Below are 11,428 nucleotides of genomic sequence, written 5' to 3' on the forward strand. Positions count from 1 at the left end.
CTTCCGGCCCGCCACCCCGGTCCGCACCCAGGTGGTGTGCCCAGCAGGCTTGCCGCCCCAGCCTCCGTGCCTGCCGGGGTTGAAGCCCGGGGCTGGGCTCAGGAAACTGTCTTTGGGGAGGACTGCCGGACGCCCTTGGGCCGACTGCTCGCCCCCTCTGAGACCTGCCCCTGCCTTTCTGGTCATCTGTCAGGCGTGTGGCTGTGGAAGCTGACAGGGCAGCAGTTAAGACACCCAAGGCTTGGGCACCAGGAAGACCTGGAGTTAAATGCCAGCTCCTCCCCTTGAACCCTCACCTGCACTCTGTCTGCCCCAGCACCGGGCCTCAGCTTTATCTGGAAAACAGGGTCATGATTCCCACCTCAGAGATCGACTGTAAAGATTGTACAAAATGTAATATAGCTAAACCGCCGTAGCCCTGACGTTGAAGCAGGCCCTGCCCCACTGTTTTTACACGGTGATTCGTTCGGTCCTCCCACACCCCTCTGAGACGAGGGTCATTCTTATGCCCACCTCCTAGACCGGGAAACTGAGGCTCCCTGAAGTTATACAACAGGCACTCGATCGAGTCACTAGTAAATGGCAGTCTCAGGCTTCGGGCCCAAGCCAATGAGGCTCCCAGCACCTGTCGAACACACATGGTAAATACTGACTATGAACTTGGCCTGTAAGCCCCGAACAGCTGTCCTTGTTATGCCTCCCTCCCAGTGCCCAGGGCAGCAACTGAGTCTCAAGCCAGCAGACGGGACACGGGTATTTATTCCAGAACGAGTCCCAAGAAATGATCTTTCTTCAGCTAACACAACAGCACCCTGCTTGACAGAGCAGAGCGTAGAAACCAGAGAGGTGTAGTGAGTGGGCCTGGGTCACACAGCAGGAGGAAGACGAGGCCTGGGGGGAGGAGGGGTCCTGCCCTGGTTCAGGTGGATGGGAAGATGAGGAAGCCACTGAAGACGCTGTCCGCCTCGGAGCCCTGGTAAATGCGGCCCTTCACGGGGTCTTTTTCGATCCAGACCTGGTCTCCATTCTGCAGCTGGAGCACGGTGCCCCCAGACACCACCTGGAACATGCCCTTGCTGTTGGTGTCGCAGAAGCCTAAGGAGCGCAGGGTCTGGCCCCTCCTGGAGGACATGATGGACAGGCAGATGTCCCACTTGGACACCACCTGGAAGGTGAAGTAGTAGTAGCCTGGCACAGCACAGACGAACCGGCCCGAGTGGCTCTGGTAGCGGCCTTCCTCGTTGGTGATGACCGTGTCGAAGATGACCACGTTGCCACCCATCGGCGGGTTCCGCCTTATGGCTGAGAAGGCTGGCCTCGGCTGGGCATTGATGTTTCCCGGGTTGCCCTTGATGCCCTTGTTTCCTGGGATGCCGGGGGCACCCATGGGACCGCTGGGTCCTGGGTAGCCCATTTTGCCAGGGCTTCCAGGCAACCCAGGGTCCCCCTCGTCTCCTTTAAGACCTCGGATGCCTGTCCGGATGCCAGGGGCCCCTGTGGGGAGGAAGGCCAGGGTGGGAGTGAGAGTCTAGTGACTGCCCGTCCTCAGGGAGGTGGCTGGGACCCCGGAACGTGGTGCGGAAGTGCATAGGGGAGTGCCTGGGCCTTTAAGACATTGGTTCTGGGTGGCTCTGGGACCTTGGGCAAGTACCTCAACCTCTCTGAGCCTCGGCTTCTTTATCAATAAAATGGATGGAAGTGTGAACAAGAACCTGGGGAAGTGTCACGTTCTGTGAAACTCAGGGCACTGGTTCCCCCACTGTGCTTCCACCCACGGACCTGCACCCCCATGCAGTTTCGGGGTGCCCAAAGGCAAATGGTCGCAAACCTCTCTGTGGGTCTTTCTGGTCTGCTGCGGACTGAGGTCTGGGGGTCACGTGAAACTTCTCTTTCCCACTCTGCTCATGTTCTCCTCCCTTTCCGTCACCCCCAGGCTCTCCCCTCAGATTTGAGAGTTTCAGGAGCCTGAATGGACTGGAAAGGGGGAGCATGGAGAGAATGGGGGTGTAGGTAAAAAGAAGCAGACAAGGATAGCTGCGTTAAGTGATCCCTCTCTATGTGCTGGGTGGGGTTATTTCTCTGTTTTACAGATGAGGAAACTGAGTCTCCGAGGGGGGCACACAGCACGACAAGGAAGGGCTCCCAGGTCTAAAATCTAGGGCATTAACCATTCTGGTAACAACAACCAAGGACTGGGCACAGCTTCAGGACCAACCCTATTGATCGCTTGCAGTGACCCATTCCCAGAGGAGACAGACAAGGCCCAGGACAGAGGGCCCGAGCAGTTGGGAGGATGTGGGGACATGGTCTGGGGGGAAGGCCAGGCCCCCCACCTCAGACTCTGGGACCAAGTGGGATTGGAGGGGCTTTATGTGGGGGCCCAGGTGGACTCCTGCATTTCGGTGCCACCCCCAAGCCTCCACTCTGCAGCTCAGGCCAGGTAAAGGCACGACGGGCCAGGGTTCAGAGGCAGGTACTTACCTGGCTCCCCTCGCTCCCCCTTGAGGCCCGGCCGCCCAGGTCGACCAGGTCTCCCTGCAGCCCCGTTCTGCCCATTCGGTGCTCGGCAAACGTCCTGGGTCAGCGTGGAGGTCAGGGACATGGCCAGCACACCAACCACCAGCCAGCCCCATGGGGCTTCCATGATGCCACTGCAGAGACACGACAGGGTCCGGGGGGCTGGACACCACACACGAATGTACACCCATTTCCCACACTTGAGTCCCCCCACCCCCCCAGGACAACGTGTATCATCCTGTTGCCACCAGGGCACACCTCCCTTCTTGAGGGGCTTCTATGTCCACACCCTGCCCAGCTCCAGGGAACAGACCTTCACAGGGAATCACGAACTCGCACAGATGCGCACGTGCCGCTGAGCACACCCACAGTCACACTCTCAGACACACAAACAGCCTCTCACTCACGCACTGCCAGACACACGGACCGACCCCATCCCTCACCACCTGGACACACGTGTTCCTACACTCCTACCGAGGATCAATTCCACTGAACATTTATCGAGAGGCCGCTCCTTACTTAATCAGCACTCTCTCACCCGATGGCATAGCTGTGTGTGCACACAGGAACTCACAAACACCTGACCCCACACCTGCTCGCTCCCCTCCACACTCGTCCCCTCCCAGGCTGCCACCCACGGCCCCCCTCTGCAAGACCCCTCTGCTGGGCTCTGAACCTCTCAGCCTGTTTTAGCTTCTTGTGTTCTGGGGGGGTCAGGACCCAGAAACTCTGGTTAGAGCTGATGGGTCTGTATCACCACCTCCCACTGTCCCCAAGTCCAAGGAGTTAAGGCCCCCCCACTCCCTGCCACTCAAGGATTCTGGGTCCTGAGTAAGTGCCCCACCCCACCCCAGCCTGGCCCAAGCCGGTTAGATGTACTTCCCCTCCTGCTGGCCTCAGGGGCCCGGCCCCGAGGCCCGTTCTCAGCTCCCAACCTTCACAGCCTGCTCCCTCTCAGGCGCTGGTCTCACCTGCCTTGGGTGGTCAATTCAACTGGATGTTCCTGCTGTCCACCCAGGGACCTCTGTGGGACACCCCACAGGGTGATGCCGGCCAGGGGCCAAGTTTCACATCCCTTCCCACTTCCCCTTCTCCTTCTCTGGACCTGCCCCTGGCATTGCCCCAGGGGCTGGAGGCTGACCTGGGACATTTTCAGCAGACCTCAGCAAGACTGGGACATGGGACGTCCTACCCCAAGCCACAGCTGGTGTGGGGGCAGGGACAGCAGACAGGAGTCTCCAGAACAGAGGGCTGTGGAGGCATTTGGGGCAGGACTGGTAAAATCAGTAACTTGTAAGACTTCTTTTGGATGAAAGCAACAATGCGTACGCATTGTCAAAGCTTGTAAATAGAGAAAAGCACAAAGAAGGAAGAACAGTGCAGTGATAATGAGCTGGAGACCAGCTGTCTAGATGTGCCACTTCCTGGTTGCGCCTCCTTGGAAAAGCACGGAGCCCCCTCCCCCCCAGCAGTTGCTTTTCTCATTGGTGAGTTGGGAAGAGCAGGTTCTCCACCTCATTGGATGGCCATCGAGTTCTAATGATATAACACACACTGGGCGCACGGTGAAGGCTTAATGATGAGCTTTTACCAACATTTAAAAAATAGTGACAGCCCCAGCCAGTGTGGCTTCTTTGGTTGGAGCATCATCCTGTAACTGAAAGGTTATGGGTTCGATTCCTGATCAGAGCACACACCTAGGTTGCATGTTTGATCCCCAGTCCAGGTGCGGGCACAGGCGCGTACAATCCAAGGTCCAGGTGCCGATCCCCAGTCCGGGTGCGTACAGGAGGCAACCGATTGAGGAAACTCTCTCTCTAAAAAAAAAAAATGAAAAAAATGTACTAGAGTGAGGCTAAAAAATTTTAAAATTGTGACCAAGCCCATAAATTCTATCATCTAGAGAATTGCTGTTAACATTGGCTGCCTCCTCTAGCCTTACTCGTTCTCACTGATGGGGTGCTCACTACCTGCCAGCACAGCTCACGCCACGATTGCCAGCTTGGACCCTGAGAACGCTTTCCTTTAGATTGAGCCATCTGCCTCCCCAGCCTGGAGACCTGTGCGTCCAAGCCTGGGCCGATCCTGTGTTTCTAGTTCTTCCCGGGACCATGTTTTTTTCCACGAGAAATCCACCAGAGGGAGGAGGAGGAGAAAGGGAGGGCTGTTATGCACAGGCAGATAAAGATGTTCTAGGCCTGGGGTTTTCAAGCTTCTGGGACTCTTTTTACTTGCTGTCTAGTATAGCACCTCATGTCTATCCAACAGATACGAACTGGGATGCTTTGGGAAACGGAGGGCCAGAGCTCCTCTTGCCAGCCCCTCCCTTGCCCCCCCAGATTCAGGAGGTTAGGAGAATCTCTGTGGCCCTGGACAAGCCACATCATTTCTCTGCACCTCAGTTTCTTTATCTGTAAAATGGGGATAATGCAGCCTCCTCACTGGGCTACCTGGGGATTATGTAAACCTGCGAGAAAGTGTATACTGCAAACCCCTCATTAAAATAAGCCATCGTAAATAGTATCTGTGTGACCTTGGGCGAGTTACCTCGCCTCTCTGAGCCTCAGTTTCTCCACCTATCAAGACGAGGGAGTGGGCTGGAAGCAGGAAGGATTGCCCCAAATGGTCCTCAACATCCCTTCCAGCATTAGTTTTCTTTGATTGTATTGTTTCGGTTTTGCTTCCCTGCCAGAGGAATTAGAAGAAAACCCCGTGTCAGAGTTGGGACCAGCAGCCCTATTGCTCCGTCTTATAGAAGAAGAAAGGAAGCACCAGAGGACTTGCCCTCGTAGCAAGTGGCAGAGTCGGCAGGAGGAAAAGCCAAATACCGGGAAGGGCCCTGAAAGTACAGTTCTCAAGCTATTAAATACACGATTCCTACAGAAACATCTAGTGAGTACACGCCAATTTTTTGGTAGCTTATTAATGAAGGAACCAGCAGGATGACAAAGCTAGTTCGAGTGAAGACTCTCAGAATAAACATACATGAACCCACGTTATGGAGAGAAGAGAGAGAGTCAGGAAAAACAAACTGACAATAAATAAGAATTCTGGAACATTCATAAGGTGGCTAAGTTAGCACAGAACTGGTTCGTGTCCTGCAGGGCAATAAAATCATAGTGTTGGGGTTATCTTCTCTATTAAAAAGAAGTCATTTGGATCTCTACCAGACAAAAATGATCTGCAACTTATCAGTTTTCCGCCAGCTAACAGCTGTCTTTCGAGAACCCAAGCCCTGATCAATAGTAAACAATAAGTCAAGCAAAGGGACACTCCCCTCGAGTGTCAGAGGACCCTTAGGAGGACTTGTCAGACATTGCACTCATTTGACTTTGAAAGGACACCAGTTATCTGTCTGCCTTATTGCCAAGTGTGGAAGGGTTTTACTTATCAGACTGTTGCAAGAGCCTAAATGCTTCGGAGGAATAAGAAGCATCGACAGTAATGAACGTATCATTAGTGTGAAAAGTGAACGGGTCGGTGATGGCCCGTGAAAGTCACAACAGGGGCATGTCCAGTCAGAGGGGACAGGCCACTTCTCCGGAGCTCAGTCCAGTGGAGGCGAGGTGGGGATGGCCGGGTGAGAGGAAGCCCCTTGCATCACTGCGTGCGAATCCATGAGGTCCAGCCCCAGGGTGTGGCCAGGGGCCTAAGGAATAGCCCCCCCCCAAAAAAAAAAATCTATAAATCATTCAAATTCTTCATAGTGGAGTCACAGCTCGTTCAAGGGCTAGGTTCCAAAGTCAGCATATCAGGCAAAAATTGGAAGTGGTCAATGTCGCTGTTAGGAAAACAAAGTCTGAGGAACACGCCATGTAGGGAACCACGGGTTTTCACGGCAGCTCACTGCTGCCACTTTTGGCTCTGACATCAGAACAGATTTCTCTCTTCTTAGTTGAGTTTCACTTGGCTAACATATGTGCCCTTTTGGGAAAAAAAGAAAGAAAAACAAAGGAAGACATTGAACCCTTAAAGATTGGAGTCCTACCCAGCAGGGAGGCAGGTCTCCTCCTTCCTTCCCGTTCACTGCAGACACGGGCTCCTGGAGGGGTCTCGGTGACGGCGGCATCCGCTGCCGATTTTCAACCAGTATCTTTCGCTCTTTCTCTCTCTCTGAATCTTATTAGGCAAAAGGCAGATAGTCAAATGTGTATGGAATGTAACTCTGAATTTCTTGTATTTTTTAATTAAAAAGTTGAGATTTAATTTACATGCAATAAAATGCGCAAGCCTTGAGTGCCCAGCTCAGCGGCATTGCATGTGTGTGAATTCCTCGTTTGCCACCACCCAGCCTGAGAGGACATTTCCGTCGCCCCAGTGGGTTGCCTTGGGTCCCTTAAATCACCCCCACACCCCCCAAGGTGCCAGTGCGTTCCGACTTCTGCCACCATCAGTTACTTCTGGCTGTTCTTGAGCTCCATGTAAGTAGAATAATCCAATCTGTGTCTTTTGTGTCCAGCTTCTCATGCTTGTGAGAGTCAGCTGTCTTGTCATGCGTATTGGTTCAGTTTTCATGGCTGAGTAGTATTCCACTGTGTTTCTATGGCTCCCTTCGGTCAGCCCTCCTCCTGAGGACATTTTGGGTCCTGATGGATAAAGCTGCCAAGAGCACCCCTGCCCGAGTCCTCCCCCAGGTGCCACTCCGTGAACACGCGTGCTCCGGCCTCTGCTGTGCGTTTGAACACCAACGAGAGGCACAGGGTTTATGCCGATGCCCTTCCTCTCCCCTCCGCTGCCCCACAAAACAACAAAACCCTCCTGCACCCTCTGCCTGAACCCCTTTTTCTCCTTCTCACTCCTTTTCCCCCTTCTCCCCGTTCTTTACCAAGAGGATTGTCTTGGTTTTGTCCTTGTGGCAAAAGCCTTTCCCTCTGGGGGCCTCCTGGGTCTCTCCTTCTATTCTCAGGCTCTGCTGGGAGGGGCTGTTTGGGAAAAGGGGAGGGAGCTGGCCCAGCCGCCACACACCTTCAGTGAGCTGTCTTTATCCTTTGCATCTCTCTCGGCAGATGAAAGCAGTTTTCAGGGAGCGTTTTATGAGAGACAGAGGAAAATGCAAACAGCGAATGCCAATGCCATGTTAAGGAGATAGAGGCAGCGTGAGGATGACAATGACCCTTTGAATTGAGGCCAGGTTTCAGATCCACATGGTTTGTCTCTGACACATGGCAGCAAAGGTCCCATCTCCTCCTTCCTCCCCCCCTGCCACTCAGCGGGCCAGGGCTCAGAGACCAGTTGAGAAAGCCTCCTCCACCCCTCCCCCGAGGCCCCAGCGGGAGACCAGCATCCTGGCTGCCGCCAAGCCTGCCGGGGCCAGGTGGAGCAGCCCCAGGAGAAGTTCCCAACACCAGATCTATCAGGAAAGGTGCTAATGGAAGCCACCAGGGGTGCAGGCAGGTGAGACCTAAAAAGATTAAGAGGATTAGAGAGTTTGGAAAACAAACAGCCTGCTGCAAGAGCCAGCAAGGACCAGTGCCTCTCTCTGCCTTGTGGGGGCCAGGCTCTAGATCCTGGGGGCTTTTTAGACCCCACAGTTAGGGACGGTGGCACCCAGAGTCCAGGATAATACTAGTTCACACAGATCCGAGGGTCAGCTGTAGGCATGGGTGAGTGGCCAGGAGAAAGCTCCCCATGCGGAAATGATTTCCTTCACCTGCCCATCACCTGCCTGACACCCCACCCTTACCCACTGTTCCCATGGGGTGAGCATGGCCTTCTCTAGGACGTTTGAACATTGAAGATGTGTCTTGGTACATTTGCAGGATGTGGCTGGGTGCTACTTAGTGCACGCTACTGCTAGGCTTGGTACTGGTGCTTAACGCAGGATCTCGTTCCACCATTGCAGCCTCAGGAAGGGAGTGCTGTGGCCCATAAGCTCCTTTTACAGAGGCAGCTGCTGCTCAGAGAGGGTCATCGGCTTATATAAGGTCACACAGCCAGTAAATAGTAGCATTATTTCCAGCACATCAGGTACCTTTCTGAAGATGTTCACTGTTATCCTACATGCAGAGGGCCTACACCAGGAACTCTGAAAGGGAGAGGAAAACAGAGAAGGTAAAAGCACTGGGAATTGGATTCTGGAGGCAAGTTTGCCAGCTTCACACACTTACCTCCCCCCCGTGCCAGCCACTTAACATCCATCACCTCACTTAATTTACATAGCATCCGTACAGGGTGGTGTTTGGGTTTATTTCCAAAGATGAAGGAGGGAGCTGAGTCTCAAAAAAAGGAAGTGACTTGCTCATGGGTTTGGGGTTGCCAGATTTAACAAATACAACTATAAAATGCTTCATTCCATTTGAATTTCAGGTCAACAAGGGTATGCATCGAATATATTTATATTTGGAAAAAAGGTCCATTCCACATTTTATCTGGCAACCTACAGAGGTCACACAGCCTGTGAGCAAGTGGCTACTTCCTACCCTCTGGCTCATCTGGAAGCCCATCTTGGTAGGAAGAGGCAGGCTGACGGGGATGCTCCTCTCGGCTTCCCAGGGGAACACGGTCATGGTCACTGTTCCCGGGCTGCCCTCTAGTGTCTCTCCCTGCCCCAGAATTTCATCAGGGGAGGCCACTGTGGGCTGGAGGCAGGGGACTTGGGTTCACCTCTCAGCTCTGCTGTGTGTCCCCGGACATCACTCAGAGACTCTGGTGCAGCAGCAGGAGCGCAGGTCAGCCTGTGGGCCACCCCATCTGTAAAAAAAGGGGAGGAGATGAAACAGAACAGTGGTCAGAGTCACCTGGGGGAGCTGCTTAGAAGTACCATACATAGCCTTTGGCCCTGGCCGGGTAGCTCGGCTGGATGGGGCATCTTCCCCCTGCACCAAGGTTGTGGATTTGATCCCTGGTCGGGGCACATACAAGAAGCAACTAATGAATGTGTCAGTAAGAGGAACAACAGATCAATGTTTCTCTCTCATCTCCCTCTCTCTCTGAAATCGATAAATAAAGTTAAGAAAAAAAATACCACAACCTGACCTGCACTCCGACCTACTGCACCAGAATCTCTGTGGCGGGCCTTTTGTGTTTTTCACAGAAGCCCCAGGGGAGTGGAGGCAGGTGTCCTGGTACCTCTATGGAGCTCTGACAGCTACAGAGGGTCTTTCCAGAGTTGACACATTGGCCAAGCCTGCCCTGCACCTTTGGATGTAACCCCGAAGCATCTGACAACAGGGGAGCAGGTGCCAAAGGGTTCCAATGCCTGGACGCAGGAGGACAGCGGTGGGGCAAGTCCAGTCTTGTTGGTCAGGCAGCAGGGAAGGATGGTCACTAAATCTCCCCTGGGGCGAAGACCATTTCCAACCTGGGAATTCAGAGATGTTTCTTCAGTCTGAGTAGAGATTGTGTTTGTTACAGCCCCCACCTGGCTCACGTGATTCCCGGCAAGGAGACCCGAGAAGCTATTTGCGTCATCCCCAGGGCACTGACAGGGAGATGGAGGCTCAGAGAGGGCAGTCGGTTCCAGCACCACACAGCAGAGCCGGTCCAGTTCCCAGTCTGCTGGGACCAGGACTCCGCCCCCCAGCCCCGCCCTGGGGTGTCCTAGAAGGTGTCCCGGATAGACCTCAGTCAACCTCCGAAGTCCCAGCCCCGTCCCTCCTAGGCTCCTGCGCCCCGGTTCTCCTGTCTTCATCGTGACGTTCTGAGCCTCCAGTTCTGCCCAATCCGGCCAGCAACTCACTGCAGGCAGTGGTCCTACACTCCCCTAACCTCGGGTCCAGTCTCCCCTTCTCCTTCCCCTGGGCTGGGCGTGCCCCGGCCCCACGGCCGCCAGGGCAGGGCCGGGATTTGGGTCGGGTCTGTGGCGCTCCAGCTCGCTCTCATCTTCTGCCCGCGGAGCTACTCCAGGCTTCGGCTAAGGACAGCTGCTTCTGCCTGGTCCCCCCCCCCCCCCCCCCCGCTCCTCCCAGCCCTCTGCTGATTACAAATAAACACCCGCTCTACGCGGGAGAGTAATTAACTCTCCAATGTGGGGAGAACTAATCAGGCTGGAGTTTGCTGCAGGTGGGAAAAGCAAAGGCTGTCCTAAGTAGTATGCAAATGACACCGTAGTATGCAAATCAATCCCTGGCGGGCTCCTGGAAAAGGCTGTCAGAGCGGCAACACGGCTGCCAGGGAGGGCCAGGCTCTGGGAATGGTGGTCCTGACTGCGGGGGCCCGTCCTTCAAGATTAGGGGGCTGCAGGGGTCGTAGGAGTGGGGAGCTCACCTGCTGGGTCCCCCAGAACATCTGCAGTCCTTGTGTCCGGCGCACTGGGGGAGGTGGAGAGACAGGCTGAGGGCTCTGGGAGAACTGGCTTTGAATCTGAACACCGCGGGTCCTTACCTATGTGACCTTGGAGAGTCAACGCGGTCTGGCATTCAGAAGGTGTTCGGTTACTGGGGCCTCTTACTAGAAAGCATCAAGATATACCCATAGCGCCCCCTGTGGGCCACGTGCTCCCCAGTCAAAGCCCAACCCCCTGGGGCTCACCCTCACCAATCTGCCTTTCTGGTGATGTGATTGGTGATTGAAAGTCTTCAGGAGTGTCCCTCCTGCTCTCAGGCACGTTCTCCTTCTGCTATGCTTGGAATTCTGGACCAGGACTAGGGGGAGGAGAGCGAGGCTCCCAGGGAGCAAAATTTAAGGAGGCACACACTTGCATGCCTGTGAAAGTGCAGAATCAACCCTGGGAGTGAGCGCCATCTTAAAAGTTTGCAGGGCCTGGGCAGCTCATTCACTTCATCCTGGTTCAGGCCCTACTCACAAAATACCCGGGGTTATTTATTCAAGAAATACATAGCACTTGCTCAGAGAATCTTGGCCACATTAACGGGAAGGATGAGTCTAAAGAGGGAGCATGAGTTCAGAGTCAGCAGGTGCTTCTGGAGACTTGGAGTAAAGGCCCAGGGAAAACAGGGCAAATGGCCCCTGG

The 11,428-nt window shown here is 54.5% G+C and overlaps 1 protein-coding gene and 1 long non-coding RNA gene across 6 annotated transcripts; both read right to left on the minus strand.

Moving 5' to 3' along the window:
- Window positions 1-741: 741 nt before the first annotated feature.
- On the minus strand, window positions 742-3,598 carry C1QA (complement C1q A chain). 4 transcript variants are annotated; one of them, XM_037135796.2, is made up of 3 exons: window positions 3,489-3,598; window positions 2,482-2,651; window positions 742-1,494 (listed from the first exon to the last, which is right to left on the minus strand). In XM_037135796.2, the coding sequence occupies exons 2-3, from the start codon at window positions 2,642-2,644 to the stop codon at window positions 920-922; spliced, it is 738 nt and encodes a 245-aa protein (XP_036991691.2). In that variant the 5' UTR covers window positions 2,645-2,651; window positions 3,489-3,598; the 3' UTR covers window positions 742-919. The 4 variants fall into 4 exon arrangements, with proteins under 4 accessions (XP_036991691.2, XP_053516693.1, XP_053516694.1 ...); XM_053660718.1 differs by having other exon boundaries at window positions 2,482-2,679; window positions 3,489-3,554; XM_053660719.1 differs by lacking the exon at window positions 3,489-3,598 and adding an exon at window positions 3,453-3,477.
- A 622-nt stretch (window positions 3,599-4,220) lies between these two features.
- Window positions 4,221-10,854, minus strand: LOC119042236 (uncharacterized). Of its 2 annotated transcripts, XR_008390704.1 has the most exons (5): window positions 10,723-10,838; window positions 9,121-9,207; window positions 8,489-8,542; window positions 6,506-6,636; window positions 4,221-4,334 (listed from the first exon to the last, which is right to left on the minus strand). It is a non-coding gene; the product is annotated as an uncharacterized LOC119042236 (long non-coding RNA). The 2 variants fall into 2 exon arrangements; XR_005081182.2 differs by lacking the exon at window positions 6,506-6,636 and having other exon boundaries at window positions 4,221-4,332; window positions 10,723-10,854.
- Between the last annotated feature and the right edge of the window lie 574 nt (window positions 10,855-11,428).

This window comes from Artibeus jamaicensis, unplaced genomic scaffold, assembly GCF_021234435.1.
Source record: "Artibeus jamaicensis isolate MK-2021 breed Jamaican fruit bat unplaced genomic scaffold, CSHL_Jam_final scaffold_847, whole genome shotgun sequence".
NCBI classification, from domain to species: Eukaryota; Metazoa; Chordata; class Mammalia; order Chiroptera; family Phyllostomidae; genus Artibeus; species Artibeus jamaicensis.

Excerpts from the sequence above, each read along its gene's own strand:
- C1QA (XM_037135796.2), bottom strand. The coding sequence starts at position 2,644 with ATGGAAGCCCCATGGGGCTGGCTGGTGGTTGGTGTGCTGGCCATGTCC. Across the intron at positions 1,495-2,481 it reads GGGGGAGCGAGGGGAGCCAG|GGGCCCCTGGCATCCGGACA; the intron begins GTAAGTACCTGC and ends TCCTCCCCACAG.